Source organism: Cyrtonyx montezumae, unplaced genomic scaffold, assembly GCF_038088225.1.
Source record: "Cyrtonyx montezumae isolate F1298 unplaced genomic scaffold, pur_monq_1.0 scaffold_0, whole genome shotgun sequence".
NCBI classification, from domain to species: Eukaryota; Metazoa; Chordata; class Aves; order Galliformes; family Odontophoridae; genus Cyrtonyx; species Cyrtonyx montezumae.
Window position 1 is genome coordinate 28,544,883 of NW_027071824.1, and position 20,739 is coordinate 28,565,621.

A 20,739-nucleotide genomic window follows, 5' to 3' on the forward strand; every position below is an offset into this window, starting at 1 on the left:
CACAGTTCTTACTGGTGCAATTCTTACAACAAATTCTGGTAAAACAGCATGAATGTCTGTCACACAGCCATCCTCAAACCACTGCCCAGGGCTTTTCAGTAAAACTAATTTCCCTATGAAAGCACATTTTATGGTGCCCAAGTGGCCTCTAAATGGCCTGCAGAGTAATTTATTTTGGAAAACCACATGAAGCTACTTGAACAGCATGCTGAAGAATAGGCAAGAGTCATCAGCATGTTACCGGATATCAATGAAAGTAGAGTTTGAGACTTTTCTTCGTGGCTCCACTGTTTTTTTGTCCTCTTACATATGTTCTGGAGCCTAGATTCTCCTTCATCTTCTGCATCGTACTGATCATAAGATGCTATATAAAAGCTTCACATTTGTTAAAACAAAGTTGCAGGTAGCATAAACTCTAAAGGTAGTCAGAGAAACTGGAAGAGGTTTTTATTAATACTATTACTGCCTCTGTTCCTCTTATATCTTCATGGTCTTCACCTTCAGGGCAGGTGCGTAAATCTTAATTTAGTTGGGAAAATTGGAATGGTAATGGTGTCTCTCCTTTCCTTTTGTTAGTGGAGCATGTCCTTAACTCATGGAGAAATGAGCCACTGTATCCTGACAAAGATCCATTCTTGACTGTCTTAAAGAATTTGCACAGTCCTCCATCATTTGAGAAAGTTCAAAGCAAGGAAAATATACACCATGGCCAGGCTACAAACACACAAGCATAACTTGGATCTAGACAGGGACATCTCCCTGTGATGTCTTATTTAGACTGTAACATTTCTGTAAAATACAGCTGTGAAAACTTATGTTAATCCAATCTGATTGGTTCTTAATTGCACTCTCTTGAATACAGATGGATGGATCATCATTGCACAGGTCAGCTATTATCTTTATAATATAGTACCTTGAATCCTAATTTTATTGTCACTCAGGGAGATCCTGGGAGACTTCCATGGGTACAGCAGCAGTAAAGTATGCATTTCAGAGTGATATGAGCCACCCCAGTCATGAACTAAAGCCAAGACTTGGGAGTTAGGATGATAATCCAGCTGTTAACAAGTTTTCTATGGAGAGGAGCAGAGACTTTACGGAGAGCAAAAATGAATCAGGCATAGGTGTTTAGTGGTGATCTCCATGTTGTTGCAAGATGAATCAACAAACAAAAACACTGATAAGACAGGTTGTAAATTTTATTTATGTCTTGGTAACGTAAAGGCTTCTATGAGCAAGAGGCATTCTCTCCTGGAGAGCTTCTAAGGGACCTTGACAACTGTGATAGACAGGACTGCTGCAATTGGCAGCATAGAAACTTTCAGGGGCTGTAGTAAAATGATCCTACATCAGAAATCTCTTTATCACAAAGAGTCACAATGGGTTATTGTCTTCTAGAAACCCAGTGTAAAAGAGGTCATTTTTAAGCAAGCTTTTTCCTACAACAGGAGTGACACGCTAACCAGGAAAAAAAAAAAAAAGCAAATCTGCTTAGTCTCAGTTTATAAAAAGGTTCAAAACAGAAATGAGAGTTAGTTCTTTCTTTCCAAGTTATATGTGATGTCTAGATATCATACCGATGAAGTCATTAGAATTGCAGGCAGAAATGTATAAATTGTATCTTCATTTACTGTCAGAGCAGTTCCCCTGGGTTTTGGATAAGGGCTTGGTTACTGTCTCTATCAGTGAAATGTTTACCTGTTGTAGCAGTCATTTCCCACTTGTTTCCCATCTTTCACTGTCTTTAGACAGACACAACCAGACACAGTGTCTGGTTCAGATGCAGGCAGTGAACACAGTGGAAATGACATGCATGGTGTAAGGAGCCCTGTTATGATGCTCCAGATGCTCATGCAATGTACAGCAGAAGCAATAGGTGCAATCCTGGAAAGTATGGGCGTGGCTATAGAAAACCATCCTCCTCTATTACTTTCCCACAGTATCTTGGCTTTGTTCTCATATTCTGGGGCACTGTCCTTCAGTCTAGGTGTAACATTTGCTGTGTAGGTAGCACTAAATGAATTGAAGAGAATATAATATAAAATATTTATGCCAAAACTTAAATTACAGCATGAGATAATTTCTGTATTAATGTTATTTTTACAGCTGTTGTTACCCAGTGACAAAACTTCAAGTCCCCACTTCCCAGGATGATAGATGATGGTTTCTGTCTTCTTTCTCTAAAGCTTTTTGTTGGCACTGTGACACAAATTGGATAGATCTTCTGTTAAATGAATGGACTGTCTTTTGTGATCAAACCTGAGATTCACAGGAAGATCCAGCTCCTTCTAAGTTTTATCTGTTACTGCCTTTGCATCTCTTCTCTCCCTTAAGACAAAGAGACGAAAACGGAGTTGACCTCAGATAATTTCAGCCATTGGATCATAGAAAGCACAGCCTGGTTCCTGCTATTTGTATTACTATTTCTTCTTTCCAGGTCATGCTTAAAGAATTTCTGGCTTTTCATTGAGAATGAAAAATGAAATACATTTTTGCAGGCTGCAGGCAAATAAGTGAGACAAAACCAGTGTTTTTTGTTTAGATGACAGGCTAAATTAGAACTGGATCAAATGGCATGCTAGAAAATGAACTGTCAGATACAGCTGGGAAGGAATAGGAAGAAAGAGGACACAAGTTCTGTTTCCTCTAATATTTATCAGAGATCAAACTGAACTGGAATTGTGAGTTATTTAAGGCAGATTTTACTAACAGCACAAGTTGGTCTGGAGGTCTGAATTCTGCTAGCTTTTCTATCATTTGCAGGTAATAGCATTGTGCCATTATACTAGGAGAGGACAAACATTTTAGGAGGCAGTTCATCTTTCTGTCTGTTTATTGGATTTTCTATGACAGGTATATGTATCTTTGCACTACAAATGCATCACAGTGGAGGGTAGCATCCTTCTGTTTCTGAAAGGTGTCTAAGGAATAATTCAATTTTTTATCAAAGAGGCTTGGTTGAGGAAATAACTAAATATATTTCAATTAAACCATTTCCTCTTAATTTTTTTTTAATATGTTTTCCAGGCACATATACAGACATTTTCTTCTCTGGGTTTTTTAGGAGTCCAAGCCAGTACTGCATTGACTAGAGTTTACAGAATCATAGAATGGCTTGGGTTGGACCTCAAGGATCATCAAGTTCCAACCCCCTGCCAAGGGCAGGGTTGCCAGCTACTGGATCAAATACTTGATCAGACTGCCCAGGGCTCCATTGAACCTGGCCTTAAACACCTCCAGGGATGGGACATCCCCAGCTCTCTGGGCAACCTGTTATAGCATCTCACCCTTTAAATACTGAAAAGCTGCAGCGAGGTCTCCCTGCAGCCTTCTCTTTCCCAGGCTGAACATGCCCAATTCTTTCATGCCTGTCTTCATAGGAGAGTTGCTCCAGCCCTTGGTTCATCTTCTGATGATCTTCACTGGACCATCCCCAACTGCTCCACAACCTGCCTGTGTTGGGGGCCCCAAACTTGTACACAGTACTCCAGATGGGGCCTCACAAGGGCCAAGTAGAGGGGGACAATCACCTCCTTCACTTTGCTGGCCGCCCCTCTTCTGAGGGAACCCAGGATACCATTGGCCTTCTGAGCTGCAAGCACACACTGCTGGCTCATAAGTTTTTCATCATTCAGAACCTGATAAAAATGGTAAAATACAAGAGTCCAGACTTATTTTGTTATGTCATTTGCCACTGATTTACACTGGAAGAGATCAGTGTGGAAGTGATATGCCACCAGCCTCAAATAATTTGGGGACCATGATGAGAGAAGATCAGTTAATATGTTTTGCCTAAAATGAGAAATATTCCTGGAAAGACTAGAAGGATCTCAAATCCTCTGAGAGATTTGCTCTCTGTTTTCGTAGAAAACAATGGCCACAATTCTTAGGTCAGTTTGTGTCAGTTGTGAATTGATGTCGACAGGATATGGACAATTTAAAAGAAGATGTGTTCTGCCTGCATTAAGCCTTCCTTCACTTTTAACTCTGCTCTGTGGCTTAATTTGCTTCAGTGAATTGGCTTTGGTTTTAATGGTTCTCTCAGAGCAGTGGAGCCACTGTGGGATAGCAAAGCTTGCAGATGATTGTTCTGCTCATTCTTATTCCTCACAATTCGATCTAGCTACCTGATTCTAAACCTGGGAAAAATATTTTAGGATGTTGATCTTTTGCTGTTACTAATCATCTAGTCAGAAATACCAGAAACAAATTCAATTGCAAGTGGAAAAGGAAGTGGAAAAGGGTGTCAACCAGTTTACATTCAGGAGGTTCCTTTCTCCCACACAAGTAGCTTCTTTGTTTCCATCCCCTCCCAACAAACGGATTTGTGATTACACATCTTTAGGTGGCATGTGACTCATGATGAATCTCAAATCCCTCCTCAGTAGTGGAGGATGTGGGTTAGGGATTCAAAACACAAAAGTAGCTCCAACAGCACTTAAGAAACTACAGATGGAGGGAAGAATCGAGAGGCCGGGCAGAATATGGTCATGATAATGAAAAGGGAGTGCAGTTCCCAAATGATGTACAGTTCTAAAGTGTTTTCCAGTTTTTGGACCTCACAGGATGAGGAGTGCATTTAATTCAGGGAGGAAGTATGTGTGTGTGACCAGATTGCTTTTTGCAATAGAGGGACTGCAGTTGTCAATTAAGACAAATAGAAGGAAGCTAGAAGCAAATATCTTTCTCAAGGTTAAATCCTAGCAAGAGAAAAACCCGCAGTAGGTGCTGAGTGCTCTTCTAAAGCGCAGTGCAGACAGAAAAATGTGTGTGTTAATTAATTGGTTGATACTTTTCAGTTGATGAGTGACACTTCCTGCTTAATGTCACAATTGGCTTTTAATTATTTGGAAGACTAGCTTTCCATTGTGGCTCACAACAATTATTCATCTTTTTTTCTCTCAGAAGATATGGAGCACTTTTGCGCAAGCAGGAATTTTTTATGGTGAAATGGCTATTAATTACTGCAGAGTCATTTCCAACCTCACCATTCCACTTTTCCAAAGAATCATAATTCAGCCACAAACATCTGCTTTATACTAATGCTAATACTATGCTGCAGAATGTCCTGCCTCAATAACTGATATTTATCTATGCAAAATAAAGCTTAAATGATCTTGATGCATACGGATATTAGGCTTGACCACATGCTTTATATTATAGAAGTTAATTCACCACAAAAATTGCAGTTAAAAAAAATCTTCCTCTCTGCAAAGAGGTGGACAAGAGTATATTAATCTCCATTATATTTTTTTGAAAACCAGCTCATTATGAAGTTGTTTTAAAAGTTAATTTGAAAATATATATATTGTAAACAGTCATTAAATTACTCTCCAGCTCTTATCATGACTTGAAAATTTGCAAGGAACAAGATATTTTTGCTGAGACATGCTAATTATTGGAAACTGTCTGTGGCAACTAATTCAGTTCTTTGGAACCTGAGAACAAAAGCATTGCCAGAAAGGGAGCAAGCCTAGGGACGGAAACATGGGGTAGTGAGTCAAATGGGAGCTGTGTTCCTGGTGCTGCCATCAGCATGGTGTTCAGGTTTAGCCAGTTCAAGCAGAGACAATGCAAAGATCATTTAAATCAATAGGACTCTTTCCTTTAATCTCTGTAGGCTTTGGGTCAGATCCAGACATACTAAGCCTCAGTTTATTCCTCTTCCAGAATGTGTGTGTGTGCATATGAATGCTTGAAAAGGAACACAGTGGAGAAATTTCCTAAACATTGCTAAGTATGAGTAAAGTGGCCACAAGATCCCTTGTAATGAAGGCAGGGTATTAGTATACACGTATTTTGACTGCTGCTTAGGTGGTCCCATACAAGCCCACCCAGATATCCTTACCTGTTGTATGCCTGCCCCTCTTCCTTAACTTTTTCCATGGTTTTGTTCCTCTTCTCAATCTACATTTAAACTTTTAACATGATTTCCCACTCGTCTGCAGTGCTTTCTTCTTACTGTCTTTGGATTGGAAGATTGGATGGATTTCATCTAATCCTCAGCTGTGAGCTCCTTCCATTTCACCAGAAATGCCAAAAGAACAAATCTCTTGTTTCAGTTGTGAGCTCCAAGCAGCAAGGCCTGTTGCTCATCTCCGTCTGGCAGGGTGTCAAACATATTGCTAGTTCTTGACAAACAAAAAGTGCTGAAGCAGTCACTGCTTCCAAGTGGTTCTTTGAGCTTGTTATCACCACTGTGATGCTCAACTCATCCATACACTGTTTTCCTCCTGTTATTTTGCATGTTCCAGTCCTGTCTTTAAGATCAGTGAATTTCCAGATGCTCCAGCTGGACTGTTGTATCAGTTCGTGGCCTAAATTTTGACCAGAAACTTTCCATTTACATTTTGAGCCCTCGTAACTAAGAACTGCCAGGGCATAGATTTGAAACCTGCCAGTTAAACAAGAGCCAGTGCTGTGGCTTTATCATCCTCAGACCTGCAAGGATGGCACTGAGCTAACAAAGGCCGCTTCAAACAAAGCCTATATGTGCTGTATATGAGTATTGAAGTAGCAGAATTTGTTGTTGTGTTGCTGAATGTGGTTCGTTCTTCTTATAGAAACTGTACAGAAAAGAAATCAAACCGCCTTTCAAGCCTGCAGTGGGACGGCCAGAAGACACTTTTCATTTTGATCCAGAGTTCACATCTCGGACCCCCACAGGTTAGTGCAATGGCACATGGGTGATGGCTCTTTTTAGTGGTTTGGTTCATTCATAATCTCCCTCCCCATTCCAATGAGTCAAAAAGTCTGATCACCTGTGGAGTTGCTGGCTTCAGTGGTACGCAACAGGAACCAAAGAATGTATTGCATGTCTAAGATGGGAACATTTCACCAACTTCACATTAATATGTCTGCATTGTTTATAGCAAAACAATGTAATTCTTGGCTTTTTTACTGCTATTATTGTTGCTTGCATTAGCTGAATTTAACTGTTCTAGGCTTCAAAGAACTTTCTTATCTCCACAAGTTAGTATTTAATTATGTATTCCACAGATGTTTCTTTAATTATTATTATGAGCTCTTCTGCCTAGAATCGGGTTTAGTCAAAGCTTTGCAACCAGACACTTGCCAGTCCAGTAGTTTGCTGTTTCACAGAAAGCTTTCTTTAGTCAGGAGGTTGAAACAGTTTTCTGGAGATTTCTAAGCTCTCCGCTGAGGATTCTGAAGATGCAGTTCCAATACTGACAGTTCATCATTGTGGACACAGTTTAACATTACCTTTTCTCAGGGATTCATACGAGTTTGAGTCAGTTTTTCTGGCCACTTATTTCTGAAGTCCACAGCAACATTTCATTTATGTTGACTCAGCTATCTGTGGAGCCTCACAGGGAGCAGAAGTGATCCAGGCTATAAGTGGTGATTTGAACGAGGATCAAACCAAGATCATTGTGGTAGTCCAACTTAGAGTTTAGCCCACAAATGCACTATTGTAAGTAACGGGCAGTTTTCCACAACCAGCATGGGCATATTAGGCTGCCTTTACTGCTGAGAAAATGTATGTGAAATTGCACCTCAGGTATCTAAATCTCCTCTTCTGCAAATAAAATAATATTTGCTAACCCAGTGAAGCATACTAAAGTAAATTTCTTCAGATTTATGACACCTTTATGAATACTGTAATGTAAGAAGCTCAGGTAGGACAAAGCGTTATGACTTTCACAGTTAGAAAGATAGCCATTATACAAGAATGGTGTTTGCAAGTAGGTCAAACATATGCAATGATTTAGGATTTATCAAGACTAGGAAAAGGATTTGGGATTCATAGCTATCACAGTTAACGTGATTTTAAAAGTTTGGCACTTAACATGAGTTTTAACATCCAGTCTGCACAATGGGCATTTTAGACAGTGGTAGTGAATATTTAACACTGAACACCAAATAATCAGTTGCTCTTTTACAGTGTTTCATAAAGAGATTAGCAGTGAATTGTGAAGGAACAGTTATTTTAAATAGAGATGGCCTAGCTCTTGTGGTTTGGAACTGAATCACAACTCTTCTATAGCTCAATAGTGTTCAGGATTTGAATTCTTCCCATTCCATTTTCAAATGAAATATTATTTTTCTCTTAATTAGTCTCTTTTGGAAAACTACTCTAGTATATACCCCATCATAAGAAGTACCCAGTGATGCAAGATGAGATTCATCCATTTATTTATAAATACCGTGCTCATCCACACACAAATTAACAAATAACCTATTTTATTTTACCAAAGAATAGGCTTTTCCACATACTTCGGAGTGAGGTTAGTCTTGCTGTGCTTACTTCTGTCTCCAGCCAAAGGTGAGACTTTGTAGAAATGTAGAATTAGGTTATTGCTTCATTACAAAGGCAGAACAATTCAGGGCTCTTAGAACTCCCAGGTTATTTACAGCACCCTCAGCTGGTTTATTCAAAGGAGGACAAATCAGCCAGTCTTTTCCTGGGGTAGATCCCAGTTCCCAAAGCTGCTCCAGAAAGATCCTTCTGAGACTGCAGACCACCACTTTGTATCATGCTTTTATACTTGCATCTCACTGCATTCTCCTCATCCACACATCACATTGTGTTACTTTAGCGTTTGTAATTTCTGTAGTCAAGGTGTTCCACAAAGGATAGATAAAGCATCCCACAGTTTTTTTCCACTCCCTGTAGAACTTCTGCTAAGCCCAAGGGGTGTGCTGCCTTGAGCTATCCATCCTTCTCCTGTCCCTGCCTATGTAGACTCCTGGCACAGATGGTGTTTCAAATTGGAAAGAAAATTTACCATGATAAAACCTCTGTATCCAAGAGAATCCCTGCACTGTTCAGATCTAGAGGAAAGGGATGGAAAAAGGCAGATCAGTCTTTCTTAGGAGGTGAATTAGATTCATACTTGTTTACCAGTTCAGCAGAATCTGCAACTCACTGACAGGAGTGATTAAGTCTATTGCAGGTGTTGTACTATTAGTTTCTGATCCTTTGTGTCACTCATTAGGTCATTTTCTTCCTTCTACAGATTCCCCAGGTGTTCCTCCAAGTGCCAATGCTCATCATCTTTTCAGGGGGTTCAGCTTTGTTGCTTCTAACTTGGTCCAGGAGCCTGCACAGCAAGATGTGCACAAAATCACCGTTCATCCGATTGTGCAGGTATGGATGCTGATGTTAAACTTTGCACTTGATGGGCAGATACATCATATTGTATTCAAACTGCCCCAGCATTTCACATTCACCCAACCCTCATCTGTTTCCACACTGCATGTAGGAGATGGAAAAATTAGATATTATTTTTCACAAAGGGTTTTATCTTTACATTCACATTCTCCATTGCTTTACAAAGGAATTAGAGATCACAACTTATGACAGCTCAGATAAAAAGTACTTTTGCATACCTGAAACACTATAACAGGGCAGGTAATGAAAGATTGATTTTTAGTGACTGATGTTATTCACAACAGTTTTGTCTTGAATTATGTGATACAGTCTGTACTGGCTGAGAGGCTTAATGAATTATTTCTGTAGGCTGCCACACACATGGAGCCCAAGCTCCTGGGTATAGAGAGGTCACAGTGTTCCTGTTGTGACTGCACAAGAGCCTGATCATACTCAAATAACCCAGGCTGGCTTGGCAGGGGAAGGAAAATTGCCAGACCTTTGGTTTCTTGCTGACATTCCCCTGTGACATTCTCTCCAGCAATCGTAATTTCACACTAGAGTAAACCAGAAATGAATTGCTACAAATGGCTCAACACATTAGAGGAACAGTGAATCAGGAGAGAAACAGAACTGCTCGAAGATGCTGCAAATTTTCCCACAAGAAAAAGCTTTTCTGTTACCCGCAATGAGGTACACATGCCTCGAGGGGAAGAATCCATGCCTGTGGTATCAGCTTTCATCCCTATTTTAATAATTCATAGTTCATTATTAAAACTCTTTTCTGCACCACTAAGTGAATTGTTATCCAATAATAAGACCCCCCAGAAATGTATATGTTTTCTTCTAAAGATATATCAAATATAACGTGTGCACTCTTACATGGTTACGTGTCTGACAAGGTTCTGTTTAGGCTTTTCTAGTGAGAATACGTTTTTAGACAGAAGGTCCTAGAGGATTTTTAGAGGTGGTGGTCATTTCTTAAGTTCTGGAATGGAGTCTGCAGCAACATTTCAAATTTGGGCTTTGGGAGGGCATCATCACCTAACCAATCTGCCTGCCCAAATTCTCTAGCTCTTCAATAATTAGAAATAAGTTTCTGTAGTCGAGAAATGTGGGTTTGTCAAGAGATTTAGGCCTGCAGTTCCCTGTGAATTTCTAATAGGAAGTGGTTGTCTGCATTCCATAAATAGTTTAGAAAATGACTGCTCTTTTTTGCCATTACTTCTAAATGGGAAACTCCTTACAGACTGAAAAGTGGTAAAAGGAGCTGGGACACATTTGTTTAGATAAAAAGCTTCAGGTTTTTTTTAATTGGACACCAGCTAAGAACAAGAGGATTATGTGTAGAAGATGAGATCAAGCACTTTGAGAAGACTAGGCTAGCCCCTTGCATTTATGTACCCATGTCCTCATTACCTTGTTTATTTTGTCTTTCTCTATAGCAATTACATGGAAACAATATTCACTTTACAGATGGATATGAGATCAAGGAGGACATAGGAATTGGTTCATATTCAGTGTGCAAGAGATGTGTTCATAAAGCAACAGAAACAGAGTTTGCAGTGAAGGTAAGAAGTTCTCCTGCTAGATGCCAGACATGTGGCTGAGACTTCTCTGCTAGTCTAGACACCAGTGTGATCAGTCTTGCACTGTTGGCTTATTTCTTTTTGGTGTTGCTTGGTTCTTTTTTACTTTCAAAAGATGACAGGTTTTGTGATGCTTTAATCTAATGAAGTAAAGTTCCAGGTGGAAAAACTTATCAGTCTTGCATCAAAATCCCACTAATTATTTCAGCCTTCCTCCTTTCACAGTCTAGATATGTTGTTTAGCAAAGTATATGATCACATTTATGACTGACTCATCACAAACAAACAAAATAACATGTAAAATGATTGCAAAATTGAATCCCAAATGATTGCAAAATAACATTTTATTCTTCTTAAGCTTAGTTCTGACAGTTCTTACTGTAATAAGAGAGGTTAGTTAGTGAAAAGCATGGTCACTTTCAAATCATCAGATTTCTTTTTCTCCCCTTGATGTTCAGCACCAGGATGCTACACAAAGAAGCAATTATGATCTTCAATGGAGATATGAAATGTAAATTCAGTGATATTTAGTTGAATATTAGAGACAAATCAGTGAAGTTCAGATTCATTCAAGCAATCCCATATGTCACTGCAGCAAGGAAGCTGCAAGGCAGTATGTATGAGGGAGTCTGTTATAATAGGAAAGAATGGCTCTCCAGTAGAACTGTTTTGGAAGAGCTCAGAGGGCTAAGTTTAAATCTCTGTTAAGTTCTATTGGTTAATAGCACGTAGCTTTTATAGAGGGCAAAAAAGTTAATATACGTGGCAAGCAATAATGTTGTTACATCTCAGACAAAAAAGTTCCAAAATTGAAATTTTCTTTAGTAGAAAGGAGTAGTAATTAAAATGTTCATATTCTTGAGAATTATTTAGTAATTTTGTTTTCATACCAAAAAGCGGTAAGATTGGATTAAATGAGGAACGAGTATAATGGATTTGGAAAGACACAGACCCAGATCCTTTAATTCTTCTGGCACAACCTGAGGACATTACCTCTCATCCTGTCACTAGTTACCTGGGAAAAGAGACCAACTCTCATCAAATAAAGTATTCTGGACAACTGATGGTTTACTTTTTGTATTTTAAAGTTTGTAGAAAAACTTAGCTTGTAAATGAGATTGTATCTATGCAACTAACTAAGAAAGTGGGAGTTTAAAGTGGTCCAAACTGCCAGTCATAGCAGAAGTGAGCTACAGGTAATTGGTAGAATAATATTGAAGTATTTATTCAATCTTATTTTCCATTACAAAATGGATGCTAATTCAGTATCCATTAAGGTCCATGAAAGTTTTGGTGTGTCCAAGTGGTGGCCACAGAACCCTGGGAACCATTAATAACTGACAGCTGGTTGATGTCATTGTTCTAGGGTGCCGGAGGCAAAGGGACAAGGCCAAACTCTTCTCAGCCCCTCAGGAAGAGGGGAAATGGTCGCAAACTGATGCATAGGAGGTACTGCACCAATGTATGTGGGAACTTCTTCGCAGTGCAGGTGATGGAGCACTGGCACAGGCTGCCCATAGAGGTGGTGGAGTCTCCTTCTCTGGAGATGTTCAAGACCCACCTGGACGCCTACCTGTGCAACCTGGGCTAGCGAGCTGTTTTGGCAGGGGATTGGACTCGATGATCTCTGGAGGTCCCTTCCAACCGCTACAATTCTGTGATTCTGTGATTCAAATAACAGGCTATATCATACTTAGAAGCAAAGCCTCACAAGCAGATCCACATGTGGGCTTACACAGGGAAATGATAGGATTTTCATTGTCAATTGATGGAAAAATCAGAGTTTTCCAGTGACCTGTTAATTTTTAACAGATGGAGTTGTGCTATGGTAGGTATAGGTCTTGTAGAAATAAATTACATCTGTGGTAAACAAAATGTGTGTTAATTAAATTAATTATTTTAGTATTTTATGTATATCACATATTGCTAACAGCTTCATGAGAGTAATACAGTCAGCATGAAAATGAAGTACTAAGATCTTTATCCTCAAAGACGTCTGAGTGCCTGAATCCAAGAGGGTCCCACACCTACTTAACAGTTATAGGTTTGGAGTACCTATGAGAATCTAGAGCAAACTCAACACATAAAGAAACCCAATGCCTCAGAAGAGCTTAGCACCCCAACTGCAAGGCTTATGCTCCCTTCTGTTTTTATTAATCTTTTTATTCCTTTCTTCCTCCAGTTCTCATTGCTGCTTTTTTGTCATGCTAGTAGGTCTTGATTTTGACTAGCAGTTTAGGTAACTCACTGTGCGTCGGTTGCGTTTCCAATACAGATTGAGTCAAACATGTAGCACGGAGATACCTGGTGGGTTTCTATTTGTATTGTCTTTGCAGCATGTTGACTCTTTGTTAGTTGACTCTTCAATAGTTATTCCTACAAATATATTGGTTTTATTATCCTTTCTTTTTTTTTCTCTATTTGATATCAAGACTGTATCATTTTGTTATCACAGTAGCTCACTTTCATAAAGATTGCAAAATGCCAACCATTTCAAGTATTCAGATGGTATGGGAGTTGCAACTGACATTTTCTTAATTATATATCAGTCCCTTTTGACATGCATCTTTTAACTCTGTCTCTAATAATCACTGTAATTAGATTCTTTTGTTTTCTTTCAGTAAGTATAATTTTCTCCGTGGTCTCTAACATTTAATAGTCACAGGAAAAAATATCTACAGTGATCACTCATATGATAGGCAGTTTACTCATTTGTCTGGTTCCTAGTTAAGACTGCCAACACACCAGAAAGCATCATCCTATCTCCCCAGAGGATACTGACAATAATGAAGGAGTTAAGGAAATGACGTGATGGCATCACTGTGGGTAGGGGTTCATAATGTCATCGTGTAAATCATCCCTCCATGGAGGCTGCCACTCACCAGGCCTTATTTACTATCGCTGTGTAGTACCATACTGAGAGCAGAGTGCTGAGAGTAATGTGAGTCAGAGCTACTACCAGAAAATCCTCACTGAAAAACAAAACCTTTCATAACCCAGAAGCAGCATGTATTTGTCAGAAACATTTCATTCCTTTTCCTTTTGCTGGCCATCTGCTGCTAATTGGGGACCATCTTATAGAGATAATTAGAGGTCTAGCAATGTAAAGACGCTCTTTGCTGACATGATAAAAGCACTTGAACAAATCTATAATTTAACTCTTATCAGTTCAGTGAGATGAGGCACATCACTCACTGAGGGACTTCAGAAAATCCCCCCAGGCACCTCTCTGCACCTAGGGCACCAGGATACCTCTGTAAGTCCAATCACTGAACTTACAGAAGAGACTTTTCTTGCAAGTCATTTGTAAGAATGAAATGTTAATCATAAACTCTATGTCTACTCTAGACCTGCCCTAAATGGAGGCTCCTAAATACAGTGTTTAAGAATTGAGACTTAATATATTTCTGCTACTGGAAGCATTTCAGTATCATGATGCCAGATATCCTGTGCACTAAGTCTAACCTGAAACTCGCAGAACAAGCCTGGGTCAGTGCATGTAGATTTACGTTTAGCAAATCTCTGTGTATTATTCTACTGCACAAACATACTCTGAAGCACTTTTAAAATTTTACTCCTAAGCTTTTTTACCCTCTCATTCCCAAGTGTAAGTATAAAGTTATGAAATACATAAATAATGTTCATTCTTCAGAATGTTTTATAAAACTCTGGTATACAGAAGAGAGCTGGGGAAAAAAAAAGGAAGATTGTTTCTCTTAAGATGAATTTCTAATGTTTCAGATTCTTCTGCTCAAATATTGACCATCCTGACTACAGCAGGATGATTTTTAATAACAAAAGGAACTGGCAGAGTCAATCAGAATTACAAGCATCAAATAGGTACAAATGTAACGGTGAGATCAGTAGGAAAGGAAAATCAGATTAAACTATTCCAATTGCATCACTATCTAGTATCTAGAGAAAGTAAGTCAATTTATTAGAAGATTGATTCTATAGCAAATGGGAGGGATTTCTGTGGATGGAAAAAAGACTGCGATGGAAACCTGTACACATTCTCCAGAAGATCTCTCTTTTGGAAGACAAAGGAGATGTGAGAGTTTTGCGTGAATCAGATTTTTCAAAAACTGACAGAGATCTGATGCAATTAGTGTCTTTCAAAAGTTTTTTGCTGTATTTAAAACCATTGCACTGATTTCAAAATTGGATCTCTGCTTATATTGAAGCTTTCAAGCTGGATTTTAAAGTATGTTTCTTACTGAGGCCAGATGAGGTTTGCAAAAGACCTGACTGCATCTCAAGATTTCTCTGTTTAAATTGACTTCTCCCCCTCCAGGATACTGGAAGTCAATAAGCGAAGTAAAATCTGCTGCTGCTATGCCTTATTCTACCCCCTTTCAGTTATCAGTACCAAATGCTGCAGAGGTAGTCAGAACAGGGGCCAGATTCAACAGCTTGAAGGCAACTGCTTTCTTCTCTGGGTTGTAAGACTGTCTACCTGCTAAAATCTTACAGATTTTTTTAGTTCTCCTATGCTTTTGGAGCCAGGGGAAGTGACTGGACAAAAGGACTTCCCTCTCCCCTGAGGAGGCAAAGCATGCAGCAGAGGTAGTCCCAAATGACAAGTTCAATTTTGCAGATGGCAATACTACAGAGGAATTTGGATCTTGAATACATGTGAATTACATGACATTTTTCCTATCTCTGTAATGCAATAACAAACTGTTTGGCTCCAAATGTTCCCAGCTGTGAGCTAGGCCAGATTTTTAAGTCTTTGTCAGGTTGCTGGAGACCTAGTAAATCCTACAGTTATAATTCTGGTAATCGCTAAGTAATTGAAAGCGCATTTATCTCAGCGTGTTTTGCTATGGGCAGACTGGGGAGAAGGTGCAGTTTAAAGAGCTAAAAAACTGCAATGCCAGTGGAGAAGTGATGTCAACATACTATCAATAAATGGAAGTCAGTAACTCTTGAGAGCTGTTTTTAGCAGGCCTGTGTAGTTAGACTTGATATATACCTCTGCTTATGTGCTAGTAGCAGTGACAATCACCAAATGTATCAATCAATACCAGAGTGGTTTCATGTTTTCTTTAAATTTCATTTTCTCCATCCATTGATGTTCGTGGTCTTGGTTTGCTTGTTTTCAGGTGGTTGGTGTAGGTAGATACGTTTCTCTGAAGGTGGGAGTTTCCACAGTAGTCTTTAGTTGGTTCTACAACAGTTTCCCCATAACTTATATTATGGCTGTGTCAGAAAGTTAGTGCTAAACGTGGAGACCATGAATACCAGAAAAAGTGAAGTTAGAAGTATTTTGGTATTTGTGGTTTAAGGTCGATCATGAACAAATGGGAGAAAATCTGAAAAAGCAAGTAGCAGAATATGTGCAATAGTTGCAGGAGAGTATCCAAGAAAGTTACAAAATACATATAATTAAAGACAGACGGTGTGTTGTGATCAAAATCTGTAAATATCTGTAAGATAATATAATTGATAGATAAAAACTCATCTGCTAAAGGCAACATGACAAGATAGAATGTCTTGAAGCTAAAAAGACTGGTGGTGAGAGCAGTTGGTAAAACACTCTTCAAGTGATAGCCTCACGTGGACAGAAATTGGATCTGACATTAGTGGAGTTGTAGCCTTACAAAATGTGGGGTCCGAATTATAAGATTGTTTCTTACCTTGACAAATTAGAGAGAACAATTATCATGTTCTCCTATGAAGTTTGGCATATAAAGCTGGGATTTGTGAAATCTTGTTATTCAGACACCTCAGTGGAAGGTTATTTTCACTGTCTGAAGGATACTTAAGCTAGTAGTGTGGCAACAGACTCAATAAGATAAAGTATCATGTGGGAGGTACAGATTTCAGAAGTGATTTAGGCATAAATCTCTGTGTTACCTTGGATTTACACAGGGAATTTTCCAGAGGGGTGCTCATATGGCACTTTGCAGAAGTGCATTGAAAGCCCCAGACTGCAACTAGATACCTATGGGAAGAGTGCTTACAAACAGCACAAGCCAGTGTCCTCATGTGCTGGAGAGAGAAAACTGATTGCAGATTGAAGGGCTTAGAGGAGGGCAGGGCAGAGAGCCAGGAGCACCCTGAGCACTTTTACAAGCAGTGAACTTACTTGTAGTGTCAAGAGCCATTGCTGGATGGTGATAATTGGCTAAATGGGATCAAGGTGTTGGATAAGTCTCAACAAATAAGCAGAGGAAGCAGTTGGAAATATAAAAATGTGGGCAGACCAGCCCTTAAACTCTGCTTCAGGGCAAATCTGAGATGCACAGTGGCTGTACAGACCCTCCAACATAAAGATATTACAGCCTCCTTCGCATTTGGTCACAAATCTCACAGTGCTTCTCTCCCTGACATTGCTGAGCTTCTCAAGAATATGAGATGATGCTGTTTTTTCAGTGCTAACTGGCTCTTTTCTGAGACGGTCAGGCAGCAGCTTTCCTACAGTTTAGCAATATCATGTTTCTTGTCTGTAGCTTACTTGCCAAACATCTAAGCATTTTGGACAGCATTTGGTCCTTTGTGGCTCTGTTTCTCTTTTGGGGCCATTTAAAACTGTTTCTTGTGTTAGTCTTTCATATTGATGTAATAATCTTCCCCTTTTGTAATACCCAAATATGATACAGTGGTTTTCACCCTTGAAGCTTTTTGTAAGAGAAGGTGGGAGTAGCACTGCAGTCATCTCACGAACTGAAAACTCATCAGTCTGATCCACAGATGTGTGCTAGGGCTGTGCAGAGCAGGCTAAAACAGTGCAGAGGCTTTCATGCTCAGCCGTTCTGCCTCTAAAATGGCAGACTACTCCCTAAAATGAGCTTTCTGCTTTACAGGTGCCATTGAAACAAATTTTGTGTTGCTTAGAAAATGTGTGCAACTGTATAGGCCATAATTAATAAGTACTAAAGTTGCAGTCGACAGCTTGGGAGTGCTAAGTCAGCAATGGGCACGCTCTGCCTGCAGAAAGCTTAATGCCTCACCCACACATCTTGATCCAATGGCCAGCACTTACTGCAGAAAAGCAGTGCTAATTAGGCCCATTTCTTTTAGTATGCATTTCACTATTTTTCTGAAAGATTTAAGCATAGATGAAGGAAGTGGAACTCTGGAGCTAATCAAAACTAATAGCATAGCAAATAGTCCTTCAGAAACTATTAGGTTTGGAACAGCTCTCCTTGGAGAGATGTTAAATATAAAATTATACCATGGCCTGTTAAATAATGTTAGCCTTTCTGCACTGATTTTCATCCAGCTTTAGTAATTTGACATCAAAAAAGGGACCAAATTAAAACAGATGCTTGGCATGAAGTGAACTTATTTTTAGAAGGAAATATTACTGAAATTGAAACCTGTACGTTTTTCAGCTCACAGAACTGCAGAACTCAGTTTAAAACGTCTGTTTTGTTGTACCACCGTTCTATAGAAAAGATGAGCATTGCATCTGTAGTCAGTTCCACTCACTAGTGGTGCTCTGAGTTTTAGGTATGGAATTCAGCACATAGATGCAGTATAGAAACACTGCTCATCCCTCACCCCTGGAAAAGAAAAAGAAAAAAAAAGGATTCCTACAAGGAGCACTGCATCACACCATCTCTCCATCACTCTGTTATATGACTCTCTTCTTAAATATGATAACCCATACTTGCTTTGCACACGGCTGTAGAGAAAGTTTCAATATAGGCAGTAGAAAAAAAAGCATCTTTAGAAAGCATACAAAGCCTTCTTTCTCCTCTTTGCTTTTTCCACAGTCATCATGTGTTCCTCGTGCTGATCAAAAAGTGCTTCCTAAATGCACTGGCAACCCCAGCTGCAGCTGCACGAGGTGTTGCAATGCTCAGGTCTCTGACCCAACCTGCTGGGCTCTGCTGCTGGACTCTGCAGGCTAGGACTGTGCCTGTGGCTCAGCTGCCCCAATTCACACTCTTGTGTCTCAGTTTCGCAGCTGCCAGGGCTGGTCACTTGGGGCACTGAAGAGGAGACAAACACGGGTCCCATTTGGAACTGAGAACAAAAAGAGCAATCCAGGAAAGCTAAAACTTATGCTCATGCAGCACAACCCACAAAATCTCTTCCACCAGAGGCCCACAACCTTTTTAAATTTGTGCCTGTGCTGCAGATTGTACCTTTAATGTTTTCTGATTATCGTTGATTGTAGTTGATCCCACTGCAACTGGAAGTTTTCCAATGGAATACATACATTAAAATAAGATAGGGTTTTGTTTTGTTTTTGGTTTTTTTTGAGCCCATGGTAGTGGCACTCACAGGCTTAAACCAGAGTGCCAGTATTGGCACATTTAGCTCGATTTTCCCAGGGAGATAGAGGGAGATTGCCTGTTTTGTTTGACATATTGTGGCAGAATATTTATGTCCCACATTTCTTTAGAGGAAAAATCAAGTGAGAGCCAAGCAAATGTTTTAATGCAGTTGTTTGTTCATTAAAGATGTATAAAGACCTTTTTCCCCAGCACAGGAAGACTCAAAGAGCATCAAGCAGTTTCCTTGCTCCTCGCTTCAGCTTACCCTGGCTAGAGCCCATCCTTTCTCCTAGGGCCAGTATCTGTTCCCATCAATGCATCTCATTTTTCTTTTCTGTCTTCATTCTCATTCTGCTGCTTTCCTTGTGCCTTTTCTTTTAGTTTACTCATTTTCCAGACAGCAGAGGCAGTTAAATTGTCACCTCCTACCTCTTGCCTTTTTCCAGTGTCTCAACTGTAGCGATGGAGAACTTTGTGTAAGGAACAGATGTCCTCATCACACAAGGTCATCCAGGTTATTTCAGCTGTTTAAAAAGGCAATTTGCATTAACAGGGCTAATTCTACCCAAAGCAGATTAGAGAGTGCTCACACATACCATTTCTTTGGCAGGACTATGAAGGCTATAAATCCCAGCTGGTGGGTGGTATCAGACAGTTGAAGACTGTAACATCTGCTAATGGCATAAGTAGCTCCAGAAGAAATTCATCTATAGTCAAAGACACACAGATACCTCCACAAAACTGCAGCCAGCAAATGTATACTGTCTGTATAGTTGCTGTACCATTCTCAGCAAGGCTGAGCCCACCTACACATAACTATCAGTGCTCTCTCTTTTGTATTCAGTAGTACACCTGGCAAGGCTGCAGACACTGAATACCCATTAGAAAGGAGGAATCAGGTGGGTTTTTTTAATCACGCAAAGGACTTGTGACAGCACTTGTGAAAAACTGGCCAAACTTGTTAAATAGGATTTTGAAGATGAGAAGATAAGAAAATATAACTTCTCTTTCAACTAGTCAGTAAAATAGGCAAAGAATGCATTAGCCAAAGAACAACAACAACAACAAATCACCTTCAGAACAAGCTGAACAAAGGACACTTCTACGTGAGTTGGGCTTATTTTACTCTGAAATTGTTTCCTCCAGACTTAATACAGTATTTCTAGGCAGTCCTTGTGTGCCCAATACATACAGAAAAAACAGTTTCTTATTTTTCTGAAAGACAGGAGTAAGCCTCTCTATTTCATAGCTCTTTTCTTCCAAGGTACAATAGAATTCCTGTTACATTTTCAGTTAATTTATACATTATGATGTCTTTCCGAGTTGATTTTCATCCCCATACATCTAGAGAGTGAAATAGAAAAATAGCAGCAGTACATACTACCTCAGGGCTGAAAGCAGGAAAAGCCTTCCCTAAAGTCTATAATGGAGGGTGCTGTTGTGTACATTTAGTTGAGTTCAAATCACAGTGACTTTCTTTAAAGAAAATTGTTCCTGGCTCAAAAGGAGTTACAGGAGGTTCATGGGCCACCAGATAGAGGAATAGGGAAGAGGCTGCCTTCATGCAAGGCACAGTATCTCAGGGGAAACACAGAGTGGCCAGACTGCAAAATACCCTTTGTCACCACAAGAAATTTTACAAGTGAAATAGCTTAGCTTTTAATCAGGGGTTTAGAGCGTCAGTGAGTATCTAAAATTCAGACAAACTTGCCAGTATCCAGCAATGGTGCTTGAAGGCTACTAGATAGGGAAATAATAATAATAATAATAAAAGATTAATAAAAATTATGTACAAGAACAGAAA

The 20,739-nt window shown here is 39.5% G+C and overlaps 1 protein-coding gene across 1 annotated transcript in view; it reads left to right on the top strand.

Annotated features, from left to right (window-relative positions):
- The window catches only part of RPS6KA2 (ribosomal protein S6 kinase A2), a 157,998-nt gene that overhangs the window by 122,043 nt on the left and 15,216 nt on the right, over positions 1-20,739 (top strand). Inside the window, exons 12-14 of the mRNA XM_065731237.1 lie at positions 6,564-6,666; positions 8,982-9,112; positions 10,561-10,686. Of these exons, the coding sequence (XP_065587309.1) occupies positions 6,564-6,666; positions 8,982-9,112; positions 10,561-10,686 (360 nt within the window). The remainder of the gene's footprint in view (positions 1-6,563; positions 6,667-8,981; positions 9,113-10,560; positions 10,687-20,739) is intronic.